This window comes from Mustela erminea, chromosome 3 (genome assembly GCF_009829155.1).
Source record: "Mustela erminea isolate mMusErm1 chromosome 3, mMusErm1.Pri, whole genome shotgun sequence".
Taxonomy (NCBI): domain Eukaryota; kingdom Metazoa; phylum Chordata; class Mammalia; order Carnivora; family Mustelidae; genus Mustela; species Mustela erminea.
Window position 1 is genome coordinate 88,041,023 of NC_045616.1, and position 20,758 is coordinate 88,061,780.

General features: G+C 39.9%; 1 protein-coding gene across 7 annotated transcripts in view; it reads left to right on the plus strand.

The window, feature by feature from the left end:
• The window catches only part of SIL1 (SIL1 nucleotide exchange factor), a 214,102-nt gene that overhangs the window by 145,670 nt on the left and 47,674 nt on the right, over positions 1-20,758 (plus strand). For all 7 annotated transcript variants that reach the window (XM_032336565.1, XM_032336566.1, XM_032336567.1 and 4 more), the window contains one exon: positions 1,292-1,413. In XM_032336565.1, the coding sequence (XP_032192456.1) occupies positions 1,292-1,413 (122 nt within the window). The remainder of the gene's footprint in view (positions 1-1,291; positions 1,414-20,758) is intronic.

Here is a 20,758-nt window from a genome sequence, read left to right on the forward strand (position 1 = left end):
GGGGACCTGATAGCAGAGCAGACTCCAAAGTTCAAGACCCTGGATTGGCCATCTCTTCGGGTTTCTGGTACCAAGGACCCACCATTTTGTTGGCACAGATACCCCAGGTTGCCTTTTTTACTCACCTAAGTATATTATTGAGCACCTAAGTATATGCTCAGCACTGTTCTAATCACTGGGCCTATAACAGTTGACAGGCAGACAAAACCCCTGTTCTTGTGGAGATTATATCAGAATATATAAAAATGATCTTATAAGTGATGAAAACGGTCTAGGTCTACCCAGAAACAGGCAGAGTCAAAGTCCTTCAAACTCAATTTCTCTGTTACAGTCTTTGTCTAGTTTGGAAGGGCCCAATCAGGTAGGAAACAGAGGCATCTGGAGGAAAAGGTGGATAGCAGTCACGGTGTTGGGCTAGCTTTCTACATTTTCCTGATGATTCGTAGAGTGGGATCAGACTGTGGGCAAGAGGCAGTCTTTGTAGCAACAGAGGTGTTTCCAAGGGAGACTGTAGTATTACATGGAGAAAATAGGATCCAGTGACCTTTCTGAACAAGTTGAGTTTTCTTGTTCCAGGATACTAACTAAGAAAGCCTGGGGAGTGAGATACCCTATAGAATAAAAGAGTAATACTTCAGACTGTCCTTGGAGCTTTGGACCTGAAAGGGTAGCCTAGACCAGTGCCATTTGATAGAATTTTATTTGATTATGGGAATGTTATGCACTCTTCAATAATAGCCACTACCCAGCAACTCGAGCCTAGAGAACCACCTTTGAGAGAGAGAATTCGTGCAGATTTTATTATGAATGTCCACAGAGTCAGTCAGCCTTGGACTGTATGAAGTGAGGAAGAGAGAGGACTTCTTTTTTTTTAAGTGTTTGCTGCTTCCATTCCCCACACTAGGACTAGACATGAACCGGAAGCATGACACCATTTAGAAGTCCTGATGATGCCAGATCTTTGTGTTAGCAGCTTGTTAGGAGCAAGCTTTGTGATTCATGATGGTTATAGAATTTTTCCAGGACATGTTTGGCATAAGCAAAAGCTAGGTGCCATTTCGGCCATTTCCCATGCAGGTGCTCATCAGTCATGTTAGATGAATTTGGAAGTCTCAAATTTAAGAATATAATTTGTTACTACAGATCTTTTCTAGCTGGTCAGAATGGCCACCATTACTTTTTACTTGACTTTTTAGGGGTTTTTTGAATACTCACCAAAAGAAAGGCAATAAATAAGAAGGGCTTTTCTTTGCTTGATGGCTGTATATACTAAGCCGTGCTTTTGTTGCAGATGGATAATGCACAGGACCTGCTTTCCTTTGGTGGCCTTCAAGTGGTGATCAATGGGCTGAACAGCACAGAGCCCCTGGTGAAGGAGTATGCTGCATTTGTGCTAGGAGCTGCCTTTTCCAGGTGAGCAGCATGGACGGACATCCCATTGGCCAGGATTGTTAGGGCCCTTCAGGTGACGTCTAGCTTTACTTTTGGCCTGATTGGCCTGGAGAAGGTTACACTTGAAGTCTTGCATATCCCTATCCACATTTCATTGTAATCCTAATGAAACTAGGGTAAGAATTTGATTCTGTCCTTACTCCAAGTAGATAAGCATTTTCACCATGTTGTTACCGTGTGTGACTCTGTGTTCCCTCTCATCTTATGGACATACAATAATGAATTTTAGGTCATATTCTCTGTTGCATTCAGAGCTAAAAAAAGTTAGACTACCCATAGCTGGTTGAGTGGAAGGGAATGAACTCTAAGAGTTGATCCTTTTGCAATCTACATCTAGTAGATGTATCTAGAAGCTACATCTAGTGATGAATAAATGTTGAACCCAACCCATAAGAGCTTTGTGGGGGGAATATATGCCTTCTCCTTATCATGTGGTACCAATCAACATGCAGTCAGGTATTTGTACTCTTTGGGTTGGGATTTGTTTAAATTTTAGTTAGTTTGGCTTATGTTAGAAGAGTGATAAGGCAAGAGAAATGGGGATACGGCATCACTTAAGACTGGATACAGAAAGATGTTTGGGCACCACATCATAATACTAAAAAAGTCAAGATGTCTTCAAGCTGTAGTTGGTCCATGGAGCCATAGTTCCTTTAATTTTTGAAAATCTGCTCTTAGGACTATTTGTGCTTCTAAAATAGGAACCAGTCAGTATTCAGATTCTTGGTGTAAGGGCATGGGTAGTAGCTATGAGGGGATGCTCTGCTAGGGTGCAGGGATTACGATGTTGCAGGAGAAAGGCTATTGTAAACAGTTTTGCCGTTATAGGCTTTGTTTTTGTTTTTTTGTTTTTTAATTTTTAAAGATTTTATTTATTTATTTGACAGAGATCACAAGTAGGCAGAAAGCCCGGCAGAGAGGGAGGGGGAGGCAGGCTCTCTGCTGAGCAGAGAGCCTGATGTGGGGCTCGATCCCAGGACCTTGAGATCATGACCTGAGCCAAAGGCAGTGGCTTAACCCACTGAGCCACCTAGGCGCCCCTGTAGGCTTTGTTTTGAAAAGATTTTCTTTGTCTTTCATCCATGCTTATTGTTACTTAATCAGAATCTCAGACTGGTGCCTCCTCACCGTGAAAGGCTGCTGAGTTTTTTCTCCGTAAATTGAGGGGCAGAGCTGGTAAGGCTGGAAGAATCTTTCCATGGGGAGACTGAGGACTCTGCAGGCCTTCGTGCCCCTTATCACTAACCTGCTTTGATCTTCAGGCCCTGGTTATCCTGTGGTTATGTTCTTGACAGTGTAGGCTGTGGCTTCCAAGGCACTCTGCCTCCCTTGGTCTCACCTACCACACCCAGACAGTCTCTCAGGAAGCCCAAGGAGATGTTTGCCTGTACATCTCCTGGAAGGGTGGAGAATCTGTAAGTTTATCATAGGTCTCTGTGATTTCAGCCCTGGACTGAAGTCCAGGGTCTTATCCTTATGGCTTCAGAGGCTTGAGAACTTATGGAAGCTCACTTTTTATTTCTCAAGTCATGAAATAACTAAATCAAACATTATTAACCTCTCTCCCCAGACTCTCTTCGAAATTCTTTCCTCTAATCCCAAGTACCTTCTTTCCATTTTCAAGATGAACAAATAATCCTACATGTCCCTTGCCATTGCTTCTGGAAACACATTTCTTGGGGGAAACAGTAACATTTTGATGTTACATCTTATTTAAAGGAGACTAACCAAGTGACTTGAGAAGCATGCATTAGGCCTGCTTAGCAGGCCATAACTCACCCAGGGGTGTGCCAGTATGCAGTGTTATTAAGACTTATCCATGATTGTATTAGCATAAGACCATGTTAACATTTATGTGGCATCACTAAAATTTAAATAGAGATAAATATAAAATACCGCAACTTAGTGTTTTGGTGACAAGCGAGCTGCTGTACTAAAAACATTCTTGCTGGTCTTTTGATGGCCCACTGGAGGGCAGTTACAGTGACAGCATGGTATGGTGCCAGAGCTTTTGGAAGCCAAAAGCAGGCTCCCTAAACATGAAAATGTCAGTGTTTTATGCACAGAGGAAGTTGGTACAAGGTAACTCTTTCTATGCAGAGAAGCAAGCTTCCGTGCTCTAGTCTCATATTCATTATTGACTCCTAATGTCCTAAGGGTTGGTGTTATAGCTCCCTACCTGTCCCGAGCATACAGTGTGTGTGTGTGCACACGCATGCATGTCTGATTGGATGAAGTTGCTCGTTGTCAAGAAGGCATTCAAGGGATAGTGAGCATGGAACCATGGAGTTCCAGGGTTTGGGGGTGTTATTTAGATAGCATTCCTTCTAGTTTTCTGCTAATGGGTAGGAATACTGCTCATTCAGTCCAGATGTTTGAGTATATGGGAGAACCAGGCAGACCACTGCACCAGGAGTCAGAAAATCCAGGTTCAAGTCTAGTGTCTGTTATTTACTGACTGTTTATGCATGGACAAGTGATTTCACTGAGCCTCACCTTTTCATCTGTTAACTAAAGGCAGTGATAGCCATTCTCTGTATTTGGTAAGGTTGAGTGAACATGAAGTAACATACAGGTCCCGTGAAAAAGCTTATAGAGCTCCTGTCAGTGATGAGTGGTATTACATCATTGTATTCACCATGTGTTCTTTTTACTATGAGTTTTCACTATAAGGCAATTTTTACTTCTTATGTTTTCACAGTACGAACCTTTATCTTCCTGATTTTCTTTTCGGCTTATGTTCTACCGCATATATTTCTCGGAGCTAATTTTGATGCATCATGAGGGTGTTTACTTGCTTACTTGGGTTAATTGCTTAATAAAGCCTCCACACACAATTCTGTGGATAAAGAGATATCTTGCCTCGTGTTAACCATGAAGCAATTATTCCAAGATCAAGAAGAAAGAGTTGACATAAATGTAATTGGCATGGCCACTGAATGTTACATGGCTCCTGAAATAGTCTGTTCCCTTATTTAAATATTATTCACACTAATTTAGGGGTCACAGACATTCATTTTCTGCTGTTTGTTGCCTTTGTGTAAGGCAGGTCATGCTCTTGCATAAGAAGATATGCAGAGATAAGGAGAATGGGATCTGATGCCTTTGACAGCTTCATCTTTTCATGGTTTCTTTCCTTTCTTACATGCTTCCCCATCTCACTGCCCCTCTCTCACTCCCCACTCTCCATGTCCCTCCTCTTGCCTTCTCTCTCTCCATTCCCTCTCCTTTCTTCTTTAAGTCACTTATTTTCATTGGCCTTTCCCTGACCTGATAACATCTCATGAGGGCACCTGTGTGTACTATCTACAGTCTGACCTACCAGGAATCTTGGAGTCCCAGACAAGTCATTGTGCTTCTATGGGTGAGAAGTCTCACAAAGGTCTTGTGAATTTCAGAGGGCCTGCAGCCTTCTGTAATCTGGTTTTGGTTTTATTTCTCAAAGTAAGAGTACTTTGGCTTCTCAGCCAAACTACCAGCTGCCTATTTTTATCTCTTATCTCCCTATATGTAGCCTTTACCATTTAACTGTCAGGAGTTAAATTATCAAGAAACTGGTGTGCTTGCCCCAGGGAGCCCTGGCTTTTGCTCTCATGCCCCTGTCTCCATCATTTCTCATGTTCTATATCCATCTTTAGTAACTCACATTCTCATCTGCATATGTATGCATTATTATGCAATTAAATGGGATTGTAGTTCTCACTGAATGCAGTACTTTTGTTTGTGAACTGTCCACAGTTTGCAGGGGTCATGGACCTGTGCCTGGTGCGAAAAAGTATGTACATGTGCCATCAGTCACACTGCAGTTATGTTCTGTTATGATGGATCTCCAGAATAGGATTCTGTTCTAGCCTCTTTTCTTGGCATCTGCCTTGGAACCTCCTTAGCAGATTCTGTGTTAGTTACATGTCTTTATAAAATGAATGTCTCCCCGACTCCCGACCCTGCACCCCCTTTTCCCACGCTTTGTTGGCTCTCTGGTTTCCTGTTATACTCTTCCCACTAAAGTTTTACCAATTCATTTTTTTAACAAAGATTTTATTTATTTATTTGACAGACAGCACAAATAGAGGGAATGACAGGCAGAGGGAGAGGAACTGAGCAGGGAGCCCGATGTGGGTCTTGATCTGTGGACCCCAGGATCATGACCTGAGCTGAAATCAGGCACTTAACTGACTGAGCCCCCCATGTGCCCCTTACCGATTCATTTTTAACCATTGGGCCAGTGTCCTTTCACCAATTCCCATTTCCATCTATTGACCTTCAACTTCGAGATTTCGTGGTGTCCTTAGTGAATTTTAGTGCTCTCCTTCTTGATGGCTTTTGTGAGTTTGCTGGGCATTAACGCTCTCACCTGTATTGACCTTTATTTTTACTTCTCTTATCTGCTAGATATCTTGAAATTCATTACCCATTTATGTCAACATCTCATGTTCACTGACCACCTCCATATTCATATTTTCATCTCTCCTGTCGAATCTAGTTTTTAGCCTTATCATGACCTTTAGCCTCTGCACATTTTCCTGTTTTCCCATTCCATTAGTGCTCCTCACCCTTTTCCCTCTTTCTAGGCTCCTTCCTCTTTGTCCACAGTGTTCCCAGTTACTCACTGACCCCTTCCCACCACTACCTTAACATTGCCTCCAACATGACAACCTATATTTTCCTTCCCTTCCAACGTCCTCGAAAGAATAGGCAAAAAGGGATTCAAGTAAGTGCACATGACCATTATGTTCCTACTGTTCCTTGAATTTTTCAGGAGTATTTTTTTTTTTTAATTTATTTATTTGTCAGAGAGAGGGCGAGAGCGAGCACAGGCAGACAGAGTGGAAGGCAGAGTCAGAGGGAGAGGGAGAAGCAGGCTCCCCGCGGAGCAAGGAGCCCGATGTGGGACTCGATCCCAGGACGCTGGGATAATGACCTGAGCCGAAGGCAGCTGCTTAACCAACTGAGCCACCCAGGCGTCCCTCAGGAGTATTTTGGAATCATTAACATCTGTGTAGCAGTCGGCAATGTCAACCAGTATATTCCTTTGAAAAATTTACTTCTTGGGGTACCTGATTGGCTCAGTCAGTGCAGTATGAAACTCTTGATCTTATGGTTACGGGTTTGAGGGTCACTTCTAGAGATTACTTATAAGCTTTTAAAAAAGAAGAAGAGGGACGCCTGGGTGGCTCAGTTGGTTGGACGACTGCCTTCGGCTCAGGTCATGATCCTGGAGTCCTGGGATCGAGTCCCGCATCGGACTCCCAGCTCCATGGGGAGTCTGCTTCTCTCTCTGACCTTCTCCTCGTTCATGCTCTTTCTCACTGTCTCTCTCTCAAGTAAATAAATAAAATCTTTTAAAAAAAAAAAAAAGAAGAAGAAACTTTACTCCTTGACTGCCATGTGATTATGGTCCCTTGGTTCTTGTATCTCTGGAATTAATTATTCCTTCTTCCTTACCTTTTATGGCAACTTCATCATCTTACTGTCTCCTAATTATAGCTGTTCACCAAGATTTTTTTTCTGGCATTTTCCCTTTTCTCTCCCAGTGGTTCTGTCTATTCCTGTGTTTCAAATCCTGCCTCACTGTGGATTATTCCAATATCTATGTTGAAGTCCAGCTTTTCCTCTCAAGTTGTATTCTCCATTTCTACCAGACTGTCTGACTGTACCTCAAACCCAAGGAGAAGAAAGTGGAATTAATTTTTGTCTCTCTAACAAACTAGGTTCTCCCTCCCACGATCTTTTATCTATTTTTGGCAGTATGATTGTCGTAGTTACCCAGGCTGAAAACTTTTGAGGGATATTTGAGTCGTCTTTGTCCCATTTTAGTTGTTTAGTTGGTGAATGAATCTTTGGATTTTTATTTTCACTATTGTGTCTACTAAAAACTATTTGCCTTTTTTAAAATCTGTTTTAAGGAACCTTGATATTGTAAGGATAGCAACATGTTCAGAGAGGGGGTTCCCTCTCCCAGTGCTAGGAAATGAATAATCTGAACCAAAAACAGTAATCTCATTCTTTGTGCGTGTAGATTGATTTAGCGATGGGCATGTGACCTGGTTCTGACCAAAGAGATGTAAAGAGATGTTTCTTGAGAAGGCTTCTGGAAAGCTTTTTTTTGCTGTCTTATAAAAAGAGAGATAGTAAAGAGACCCTGCCTACTCCTTCATGCCTTGACTGCATTTGTCTTAGAGCCTCAGCAGCTGGCTTAGACCCCTGAGGTGAGAAGCACAAGGACAAAAAGCCAACATGCTGAGGAATATAAACAATAGAGGGGAGAAGACAAGGGAGACTAGGTCCATTATGATATAGTTTAGCCACTATACTGATTTAGGAGCCAGCTATTTCCAGACTTCGGTTGTGAGAGATAAACATCTTTGTTTTTTAGAAATCACTGGTAGTTTTTGTTTTGTTACTTGTAATTAAACATATTCATATTAATAAAATTTCTGAACTGTGGCATAAATTCTTCACAGCATTCATCTCAATTTCCAATTATATCTTTGTTTGATTACCTGTTTATTTTTATTTATTTATTTAATTTTCTGGGAGGTTGGGGAGAGGCAGAGGGAGAGAGAGAATCTCAAGCAGGCTCCAAGTCCAGCATGAGCCTCATGCAGGGCTTGATCTCAAAACCTCAAGATATGACTTGAGCTGAAATCAGGGATCAGATGCTTAACTGACTGAGCCACCCAGGCACCCCTACCAGTTTATTGTTGATGACCTTAGACTGTATGAGAAGAATAGGATTTGTTCTCTATCTTCATCTTCTTGTCTCCCTAGTATATAGTACAGAACCTTGAACTGAAATCTAGGAAATAATGAATGATGAAATTAAAGGGTAAACTCGTACCTAGGAAATGAAATGTTTCTCCAGATAGCATATGAGGGCTGAGTGGTAGTGCCGTTATGATTAATGATGCAAGAGTGGATGATTCAGATAGCATTGCTTGACCCTTTAAGATCTGAAGTTGTGGAAATAAGTATGTGCCCCCCACCTGTGGCTGAAGGTCCAGAAAATTGAAGGTTAGAGATTGGGATGAGGTCAGGCACTGGAGATGCCAACATTTGATAGAAATCCAGGTCTGACCCCCTAGGACTAGTTCTGACCTCTTGACTCCAGGAGCTAACTGTTCACACTCCTCCTGTGACAGGGAGGTGTTCAAACCGTTTTATATCTGATAAATTGATGAGTATATTAGCCAAAATTGACCCAGGGAGGTTGGATAGCCATCGCTCTTAAAGCTGCATTCAAAGTCTCATATCTTTTCTCAAATGACAATTAATGACAAATAGAAAGTGAGCTCTAAGCCTGACCAGCCACCCGGACAGCTGCAGAAACCAAGACTTCATTCTGGTGAGGGAGGCACCACTTTGCTTAATGAACTTGTCCTTTCAGTGTTTCTTTTGAATCTATCTCCGTGATGTGCCCCTGACTCCTCCACATCCTGTGTGTGGCTGCCTTCAAATATTTTCATTTATTGACTACCTCCTTCTTAATTTGTTCCTTGTGTAACTCCAGCCCACAAAGTTCTAACTTTTCACTTTATTATTGTTTGTTGTCTGGACTTCTTTTTTTTTTTTAATTTTTAATTAATTATTTATTTAACTGACAGACAGAGATCACAAGTAGGCAGAGAGGCAGGCAGAGAGAGAGAGAGCAGGAAGCAGGCTCCCCGCCGTGCAGAGAGCCCGATGCGGGGCTCGATCCCAGGACCCTGGGATCATGACCTGAGCCAAAGGCAGAGGCTCTAACCCACTGAGCCACCCAGGCGCCCCTGTTGTCTGGACTTCTAAACTGATTCTTAAATACCTCTAATTCTCTGTGTATGCCAGTTCTTTCCTTTTCCCTAATAGAACTGAAAGCTTCTTGAGATTGGAAACTGGTTCCCAATTCTATGGGACCCACAGAACTTTATAGAAGGTATGTTTTAGAACATTTCATGGTACAAACTAAATGGTCAACATGAAAGCTGAAACCACCAAAAGTCGGTGGGAGGAATCAAGCTTCTAACAGCAGGGAAGCTTTTTCTTTTCTTTTCTGTTTTGTTACATTTTTGTTCCAATGAATCTATATTATATTTATAATTAAAATTTAAGTGATAAGTAACAAAACAGAACTGGAGAACTTCTGTATCTAAAGAGTGGTGGTTTATATTTTCCAAGGAGCATTCTTGGTTCAGAACACTGGATGATGGGGCGCCTGGGTGGCTCAGTGGGTTAAGCCTCAGTCTTTGGCTCAGGTCATGATCTCAGGGTTCTGGGGTGGAGCCCCACATCAGGTTCTCTGCTCAGCAGGGAGCCTGTTTCTACCTCTCTCTGTCTCTGCCTACTTGTGATCTCTCTCTCTCTCTGTCAAGTAAGTAAATAAAATCTTAAAAAAAAAAAAGAAGAAGAAGAAGAAGAAGATTGGAAGATGCTGGATTGAATATTTAAACCTTTCAGGGTGCCTGGGTGGCGCACTTGTTAAGCGTCGGCCTTCAGCTCAGGTCATGATCCCAGGGTCCTGGGCTAGGCCCCTACATCAGGTTCCCTGCTTGGTGGGAAGCCTACTTCTCCCTCTTCCACTCCTCCTGCTTGTGTTCCCTCTCTCGCTGTGCCTCTCTCTGTCAAATAAATAAACAAAATCTTAAAAAAATTTTTTTTTCAATCTTTCCTTAAATACTCAGTTGATCTAACAAACTATAGGGCCACTGTTTTGTATAACTAAAGGGGGAAATTAATAGCATCATAGTATATGTGGTGTGGTGGCCCTGCAAGAAAATGAGAGAAGTCCTGAAGACAAATAAAATGGAAAACACGAATCCCAAAAGATACAGAACTTAGAACTCTCCTGGGGATGCTGCCATTCCCTAGTGGCCAAGAGTTTTGATTTCATGGCTCACTAAGCTGGGGGACAGGAGACAAAGGCTACAGTCCATGAAAAGAAGAATCAGAAAAATGAGAATTTCTTTTTTTTTTTTAAAGATTTTATTTATTTATTTGCCAGAGAGAGAGAGAGAGGTGAGCACAGGCAGGCAGAGTGGCAGCAGAGGCAGAGGGAGAAGCAGGCTCCCCGCCGAGCAAGGAGCCCGATGTGGGACTCGATTCCAGGATGCTGGGATCATGACCTGAGCCGAAGGCAGCCGCTTAACCAACTGAGCCACCCAGGCGTCCCAGAAAAATGAAAATTTCTACCCAAAAGGAGATACTAAGACAATTTGGCTTTGAAGAGAAGGGAGAAAAATTCCCCAGAAAATTCTTCACTGAAGCCAGCCCTACAGTGCCTTTAGGCTAGAACTCCTATTCCTTGTATGGCCTGAAAATAGTCAAGCTATGAATTTAGTCTAAAATGGTTTCAATATGGGGCACCTGGGTGGCTCAGTGGTTTAAGCCTCTGCTTTTGGCTCAGGTCATGATCTCAGGGTCCTGGCATCGGGCTCTCTGCTCAGCAGGGAGCCTGCTTCCCCCTCTCTCTCTGCCTGCCTCTGTGCCTACTTGTGATTTCTATAAAAAAAAAATAATAATAAAATCTTAAAAAAATTTTTACTAAAATGGTCTCAATAAATAATGAACTATAAAAAATGTTTGCAACTTATAAAGCATTAATACTCGTAATATTTATAAAGAGCATCTAAAAATAGAGAATAAACACAATTAATAACCCTATAGAAAATGAGCTAGACACACACAGTTCACAGAATTTAAAAAATGTAATGTAGCCACGTGGAAAAAATACTCATAAGCAGAAAAAAACAACCAATAAAAACTACACCAAGATACTGTTTGTCACCTATCAGATTGACAGAAATCCAAAAATTGATAGCATACGTTTTTTGTGAAGTTGTCAGGAAATATGCTCTCTTAAGCATTGCTGGTAGAATTCCACCAAAATGGTACAGTCCTTATCGAAGGAAACTGGACAGTATTTAGCAAAATTGTATATATTTTCTTCCCCTGAAATGATACTTCTATTTCCAGAATTCTGCCTTGAGAATACATTGGTTAAAATATAAAAAGATACGTGTTTTGAAGGTTAGTCATCATAGTACTGTTTGTAAAAGCAAAAGGTGGCAATGTCCATCAGTAGGAAACTGACGAATGAACTGTATAACTTATTTCATGGAGTACTACATGGTCATAGAAAAGATAGAAGAATATTTCTATATAATACATACTATTTCTACTGTTACATGTTCTAGGATATATTAAATGACAAAAAGCAGGTCAAGTATGAATAACTGCAATTAATTGTGATACGCTTATATTTTAAAAAATGAAGAATAGAAGGTTTATAGGGAGAGGGACTTTCTAATTATGCTCTATTTTATATAGTCTTAAACTCAGAATGTAAAAATCAAGAGCTAAATGAAATGTTTGGATCTACTTATAGAATTGGTGGCATAAGCCCACAGGGAGAACTATTTTGTATGATTTTACAACCTAATAATTTGTATGTCTCTGTTCGGATATATCCTAAAGACCAAAAAAGCCTGTAAAACTTCAGACATCTTACTGTTGATGGAAGTGTTGGTGTTGTTATTCTGAGACTGAGTTGTGGGATAAAGTAGATGAATAATTATGCTGGTTTCTCTGAGAAGCAGGATTTTCAACACAACAGAAGGGAAATACTAATGTAAAATTGGAGATTGTATAAAATCCCCCTTACTCCTGACTTTGAATTGGAAGTACTAGTAAGAACTCACGATGAATTTTTTCCTTAAAAGTGTATTTGTGGGGATGGGGAGCTCTGTCCTCTGAAAGGATCTAGGTAAAAAAATAAACCCAATACCAATGAGCAACTCTTACTCTACATTGTATTTTCTAAATACCATTTCTGTCTAAAATTGCATTTGCCACTAAAAGGAACCATGATTTTTTGGAGAAATTGCTGATGTCAAGTCTGTAGTAAGATGTGTACAGAATGATAGTGAATATCTTATCATGACAGAAAGCAAGGAAGCTCTCAAAGGCTGGTAGGATATTGTGTGAAGGACTCAGGAGTCATTGTGAAATAATTTCCATTGACTATAGATGGGATATTTTGAGTTTTAAGAAATGTAACAACTGCAATAAATTGCAGCAAATCAAATATATTTAAATCCCTAAGTTCATCATGATTCTTAAAAAAAAGTTAGGGCACCTGGGTGGCTCATTGGGTTAAGCCTCTGCCTTCGGCTCTTGTCATAATCTCAGGGTTCTGAGATTGAGTCCCCCGTCGGGCTCTCTCCTTAGCGGGGAGCCTGCTTCCCCTCTCTCTCTGCCTGTCTCTTGGCCTACTTGTGATCTCTTTCTCTCTCTATCAAATAAATAAATACTTTTCTTAAAAAAATTTCTTAAAAAAAAAAAAGTTAAACCCATCTCATTAGACTTTAGAGAGTACTGTAGGAAACCAATAATGAAGAGTACCAAATAAATAGAAACAGTGAAGCATTTATCCTACCCTTCCATATGTACTAAACCTCAGTGTACTCAAATAGTTGATGAGGGGAAGTTTATAGAGAAATTCTAGCTAAAAAAGGAAGAATGATGCAATTAGAATATCATCATTTAGAACCTTTTTAAAAATATATTTTATTTATTTATTTGACAGAGAGAGAGAGCAGAAGCAGGGGGAGCAGCAGGCAGAGGGAGAAGAAGAAACAGGCTTGCCATGAGCAGAGAGCCCAATGTGGAGCTCGATCCCAGGACCCTGGGATTATGACCTGAGCCTAAGTCAGACATCTAACCAACTGAGCCACCCAGGCCCCCCGCTGACTTCATAATTTTAAAAGCTAATTTTTGGGTCTAGGGAAGATTATTATACTGTTCATTCTCTACTTGAGTGTATATGAAAGTTTATATAAGAAAAAGTTTCTTTCTTTCTTTTTAAGAATAGAGATAGAGAGATAGATAGCAGATAGCACAAGCAGGCAGAGGGAGAGGGAGAAGTAGGCTCTCCGCTAACCAGGGAGCCCGATGCAGGACTGGATCCCAAAACTCTGGATCATGACCTGAGCCAAAGGCAGCCACTCAACCGACTGAGCCACCCAGGTACCCCATAAAAAAAAGTTTCTAAAGAATGTTCCAAGTTGGCAGAATTTATAGGTTACTAGTAGAACCATATATAAATCCTCTTTTGAGGAACAAATCTTAAATCCAAGCCTGAAAGCATCTCCACAAAGAAAAGAACTCCAACGATGATGAGCTCATAATCAAAATATCACAGAACAGTCCAAAAAATAAGACATCATCTGTGAAAGACAACAAAAGTAATGTAATCAGAATGGAGAAACTATAGATAGTAAAATTCTGAAAGTACAGAATATAAAATAGTTCTTTTAATATGTTCAGAGAGATAAAAGATTTTATCAGAAGTATGAGTAAAGACGAGCACCTGGGTGACTCAGTCAGTCAAGTGTCTGCCTTCAGCTCAGGTCATGATCCCAGAGTCCTGTGACTCCCTCACCCTCTTCTGCTCCCCCTGCGTGTGGTCTCTCTTTCTGTCCAATAAAATCTTTAAAAAAAAAAAAAAAGTATAAGTAAATAATAGTACACTACCAAAAACGGCAACGTCCAGGAAGATTTGGAAAAGAAGTAGAAGATAAAATAATTGCAGTTAAAAATTCAGTATTGCTAATGCAAACAACTGGTCGGACACAGCTGAGGAGTGGTTAAGCAAACTGGAATAAAGAATTGAAGAAATCGGGTGCCTGGGTGGCTCAGTGGGTTAAACCTCTGCCTTTGGCTCAGGTCATGATCTTAGGGTCCTGGGATCGAGACACACGTCGGGCTCTCTGCTCAGCGGAGGGGCCTGCTTCCCCCTCTCTCTCTGCCTGCCTCTCTGCCTACTTGTGACCTCTCTTTCTCTCTGTCAAATAAATAAATAAAATCTTAAAAAAAAAAAAAAGAAAAAAGAATTGATGAAATCACTCAAGGTGCAGGATGGAGAGACAGAAATGGAAAAAGGAAAAAGAGGTTAAGAGATAGAAGAGTACGACTAAAAGTTTAATGTGAGTTCCAGAAGGATAAAGAGAATGGGGGAGAGGCTATATTAAAAGAGGTTTGGTTGATACTTCTCCAAAATTGCCAAAAGACATGAATTCTAATTCAAGAAGCCTACTGAATCTCAAGCAGGATGATTAAGAAAACAATGTTTGCTGGCAACATAGTGAAACTATGGAAATGTGGGGTTATGAAAGCAGCTGGAAAAAAGACAGATTTGCTGAAAAGTACTAGGAGTGGCTCTTGGCAAAAAGGAATATTCTTAGCCTAGTTGCCTGGACTGAAAGTTAGGCTCTAATGTTCTTTTCATCAGCTGTATGCAGTAGTTGCCACCATGATTCCATTGCCTTTGACATTCCTTTCTTGGTTCTATATGCATTCCATTAGCATCTGGATTCAAGGAAGATTCTACCAGGCTCCCCAAAATTAGGGGTACTTAAGGCCTGCCACATTTCTTATTAAGTGTTTGTTGATAGGCTGAGATTATTGAAAAGAGGATAATTCAGCTTTTTGAGGAGAGAAAAGAGTGGAGCTACAGTCTGGTAGAGAGGCAGCCAGCATGGGATTTAAAAAATTATTTCATCCCAAGGTGCCTGGGTGGCTCAGTCAGTTAAGTGTCTTCCTTCGGCCCAGGTCATGATCCCAGGGTCCAGGGATCGAGCCCCATGTTGGGCTCTTGGCTCAGCGGGGCGTCTGCTTCTTCCTCTCCCCCTGCCTGCTGCTCCCCCTGCTTATGTTCTCTCTCTGTGTCAAATAAATAAATAAAATCCTTTAAAAAATCTATTTTATTCCTACTTATTTATCAGACCTCAGTTTCTCTTTCTCTTTTTTCATTTTTTCTGTTTTTATTTTTTTTTTTAGGATTTTATTTATTTATTTGATAGAGAGGTCACAAGTAGGCAGAGAGGCAGAAGGAGAGAGAGGGGGAAGCAGACTGCCTGCCAAGCAGATAGCCCAATGTGGGGCTAGATCCCAGGACCCCGAGATCATGACCTGAGCCAAAGGCAGAGGCTTAACTCACTGAGCCACCCAGGTGCCCCTGTTTTTATTTTTTTAAAAGAGTTGCTGGTTTTGTAGAAAATATACTTGCTTGTTGAAAATATATAAATTGGGGCATCTGGGTGGCTCAGTGGGTTAAGCCTCTGCCTTCAGCTCAGGTCATGATCCCAGGGTCCTGAGATCGAGCCCCACATCGGGCTCTCTGCTCAGTGGGGAACCTGCTTCTCTCTTTCTGCCAGCCTCTCTGCCTACTTGTGATCTCTCTCTGTCAAATAAATAAAAATCTTAACTTATACATTTTTTTTAATGTGGGAGAGATTGATTTCTACCATTATAGTAGGAGGTTTGCTGACCCACTCCCCAGTGAAACTGGTGAAAATACGTTAAAAAAATTTTTTTTTAAGTCTTTGGAAATGGTCCTAAGGGCAGACAGGAAAAAAAAAAGAAAGAAAGAAAGAAAGAAACTTTTACTCAAGTAAATCTATGTAAATTCACCAAGAAAGTAGAGAATTTGTATTGTTTGAAACAGGGCATCTCTATTCGTCCCCACTTGGCTACTCTAAACCACTGTGGTTTAGAACCCAGGACTTGCTCTACCCTCAGATCCCAGTTGGCCTTTCTTCTTGGAAGGAGCAGAACTTGATCCTGTCCTGAGCTTTCTGTTGCTGAAGCCAAGCTGTGGAAGAGTACATTTTCCCCTCCCATCCCCAGTTATGGAATTGAGGCGCTAACATGGTTGTGAAGCACAGAGGAGCACTAGGACTGCCATTCCCCTCACCCTGGCTCATGAGGTGGTGGTACCCTGCTTGGAGGAGCAAGCCAGGGAGACCTCAGGCTGTTGTCCCCTCAACTCACTAAGCACTCAACTTCTAGGGAGGGGGTGTCACTTGAAGCTTGTCATTGTCACCACTTGTAGTTCCAGAGCCCTGGTTCAGTGATTTTTGCCTGGGAAGAAGCTAGGCCTTAAAAGAGATAGCACCCATCAAAAGAAATGAAATCTTGCCATTTGCAACAACCGTGGATGGAACTAGATGGTATTATGTGGAGTGAAATAAGTCAATCAGAGAAAGACAATTATCATATGATCTCTCTGATACGAGGAATTTGAGAGGCAGGGCAGCAGGTTTTGGGGGTAGGGAAGGAAAAAATGAAACAAGATGGGATTAGGAGGGAGACAAACCATAAGAGACTCTTAATCTCACAAAAACAGAGGGTTGCTGGGGGTGTGGGGGCTAGGGAAAGAGTGGTTGGGTTATGGACATTGGGGAGGGTATGTGCTATGGTGAGTGCTGTGAAATGAGTAAGCCTGATTTTTCACAGACCTGTACCCCTGGCGCAAATAATATATTGTATGTTATTAAAAATAATTTTAAAAAGCGAGAAACCCTTCCCAGTGGAACTGACTTCATTTGCAAGATTGTGCAGAAGTTCAAACAGGACAATCTCATGAACATGGAAGGTTGTAGTAGAAGGCAACTAGAAGATTGATGGAATTAGCAAAGCTACAGCCTAGACTATAGGCTGGCTAGATTTCAGGAGGGAGTACAACATTTGGGAAGTAGCCTTCCTGGGATCAGAGCTAACCTCACACAGGGACCTCAGAAACTATTCCTTCAATGGGGCTGTAAGCTGGTTGGATTAGTTTGTATAACAACTCATGCAGCAGCATATGTTCAAATAATAGAGGTCTCTACATTTTAGATATTAACGTTTTTGTGTTAAAAATATTCTTTTCCAAGTTTGTAATTTTTCTTTTAGCCTTATTTATGGTACTTTTCTATATGGAAGTTAAAAATGTCTACTTAGGCAAAATTGTTAACTATTTCATGGTTTCTGTTTTTAATGACACACTAAAGCCTTTACTAACCAAGAGTATATAAATTTTTTTTCTTCATATTACTTTAAAAATATGAGCTATTTCATAAAAAGGAGTTCAGAGCATCTTACACTCATTACCCAGATTTAATAAACTAAAAGTTGGTTTGTTATTAGCCTCAGATTTTTTAAAGAATAAAATGTTAAGGGGCGCCTGGGTGGCTCAGTGGATTAAGCCGCTGCCTTCGGCTCAGGTCATGATCTCAGTGTCCTGGGATCGAGCCCCGCATCGGGCTCTTTGCTCAGCGGGAGCCTGCTTCTCTCTCTCTCTCTGCCTGACTCTCCGCCTACTTGTGATTTCTCTCTCTATCAAATAAATAAATAAAAAATCTTAAAAAAAAAAAAAGAATAAAATGTTAAATACAGTAGAAAACCATTTCATAATTCTTTCTAATTATTCCCTTTCTTCTTCCCCAGAGGTGGCTATTGTGCTGAATTTTATATGTATCATATCCATTTGTCATGCTTTATCATATATCTGTCCTCATAGTGTGTATATATTTATATTAGTTTTGGGCAATCTAGTGAGTGTGAATTGGTATTTTGTTCTTAATTCATTCTTTCCTGACTACTATAGAGGTTGAGTACTTTTTCCTCCCATAATTGGAATCATACTGTATACACTGCTTAGAAATGTCTTTGCTTCTTCCCTCCCTCACTTTTCTTGGTTGAGTACATTTTTTTTGTATGTTTTTGTCTTTCAGGACTGCCACATTTTTAAATTGCTTCTTCCTTTGCCCATTTTGCCATTGGGTCTTTTGTTTATTGCTTAGTATTTTAAAATATTTTTGTATACTCCAAATACAGTATACTTTGTATACTCCAGATACTTAAGTATGTGTATTTTCATTATAGGATTAGTCTGGATACAAATCTTTTGCCCACCGTATGCATAACAAATATTTTCTAGTATGTGGCTGGTTGTTTAACATTGCTCTGTATTGCCTTTTGGTATGGATGTTTAAAATACTTTTGTAAAGTCAGAATTATCACCTTTTTATATATAGTCGGTTCTGCTTATGTTTTAAGAAACTCTTCCTTGGTTTGAGGCAATAAAGACATTCTTTATTATATTATAATCTCAGAGTGTAAAGTATTGACACTTAGTTTTTATTCTAAAATTTACTTTTTGGGGGCGCCTGGGTGGCTCAATGGGTTAAGCCGCTGCCTACGGCTCGGGTCATGATCTCAGGGTCCTGGGATCGAGTCCCACATGGGGCTCTCTGCTCAGCAGGGAGCCTGCTTCCCTCTATCTCTCTCTCCGCCTGCCTCTCCATCTACTTGTGATCTCTCTCTGTCAAAAAAAAAAAAAAAAAAAAACCAAAAAAAAACCTTAAAATCTTAAAAAAAAAAAAATAAATAAAATAAAATTTACTTTTTGACCCTGTGATACATAGATTTAATTTTAATTTTTACCATGTGGCCAGCTAGTTGTTATGGCACCATGTAGTGAATAGTCTGTCTTCTCCCCAGGGAATTATAAAGGGTTTTCTACCATGTATCAAGTTCCCTTATTTGTCTGAGTTTGTGTTCTGTTCCACTGGTCTCTTTTTCTGTCCTTGAGAAATTCTCCTGGTATTTCAATTATAATAGCTTTATATGCCTCTGTATCAAGTAAAACAAATCTTTTTTTTTTTTTAAGATTTTATTTATTTATTTGACAGACAGATCACAAGTAGGCAAAGAGGCAGGCAGAGAGAGAGGAAGGGAAGCAGGCTCCCTGCTGAGCAGAGAGCCCGATGCGTGGCTCAATGAGGGGCTCAATCCCAGGACCCTGAGATCATGACCTGAGCCGAAGGCAGAGGCTTTAACCCACTGAACCACCCAGGCACCCCAAAACAAATCTTTTTTTTTCATATTCTTTACAATTGCCTTGGATATTTTTGGCCCTTTACTCTTCCGTGTGGATTTTAGGCACATTTCGTCCAGATCAACAAAAACTATATTTCCATCAGAGTTGTAGTACATTAATAGGTTTACTTGTGAGAATTAATATACTTTAAAAATTGTCTTCCCCCCGAAAAATTGTTTTCCCATCTTTGAATATGTCATATCTTTCTACTTAGATGTTTTTAAATCTTTTAACAAGCTTCATGATTTTTCCCTATGTAGTTTTTAAATCTCTTTTGTTATTCTCAAGCACCTTACAGCATTTGTTATTGCAAATAGGGTCATTTCAAGTTTTCATCTTCTGATTTGTTGTTGCTGGTGTATGTTTTTCTATTTAACGAACTTACTGAAGTCTTATTACTTTTAATAATTGGTGTTTTTTCTTGGATGTACTTAGTAGATGATCATATTATCTAAAAATAAGAAATTTGTTTCTTTCTCTTCTTTATCCGTCATTTGTCCTTATTGTGTTGTTTAGCACCTTTAATATAACATTCATTGAAATACTAATAATAGATTTTCCTGTCCTGTTTCTGCCTTCAAAGGGAATGATCCTCATATTTTACCAATAAATATTATCATAGGTTTTTAGTAGGCTAAAAACTCTCTTCTGGAGCTTCTGGGTGGCTCAGTTGGTTAAGCATCTGACTCAGTTTTGGCTCAGGTCATGATCTCAGGGTTGTGAGATAGAGCCCCTTTACAGGCTCTGTGCTGAGTACAGAGTCTGCTGAAGTTTCTCTCTCCCTCTGCCCTTCCTCATCTCACTCTCTGTCTCTGTCAAATACATAAATCTTTAAAATAAAATTCTCAGTTTGCTGAGTTTTTATAAAAACCATGAATTGGTATTAGATTTTATTGATGATTTTTTGTATCTGTAGAGGAGATTATATGATTTTGCTCTTGTTAATTTGCTGATGTGATTAATTGCGTTAGGAGATTTTCTAGTGTTCTACTTGGCTGTGATATTTCTTTAATATTTTGTTGGATTTAGTTAATGTTTTAGAATTTTTTAGTCTGATTATAAGTGATACTGGCCATTTGATTTTTTTTTTTTTTTTTGGTCATACTATTCTTGTTTGGTTTTGTATGAAGATTATAGTGGTGTCGTAAAAGAATTTGGAGTGCTTTCCTTCTCTTTATAATGTCTGGAACATTTTCTATAAAATGGGATTGTCAGTTCCATAAAGGCTAGATGAAGCTCAACTATAAAACCATCTGTACTTGGTACTTTTTTGGTGGGCAGATTTAAAATCTTTCTTTTATTCAGTTTTATTAATATTTAAGTGTCTTTAGATTTTATATCTCTACTTGAGTTAGTTTTGGTAATCTTTCATCTCTAAAGTATTTTTTTATTTAATTTTTCAAATTTATTCACATAAAGTTGTGTGAAGTATTATCTTGGATTTTTAAATTTTCTTCTGGACTGTTATGTATATTTATGTCCCCCTTTTCATTCCTAATATTATTTGTCTGTGCTTATCTCCTGTTTTACTTGGCCAGCCTAGCAAGAGGTTTATCTTCTATTAGTCTTTGGATTCAATTTATCTTTTCCACCTTTCCTTCTCAATTTAATTTATTTCTGTCAGTAACT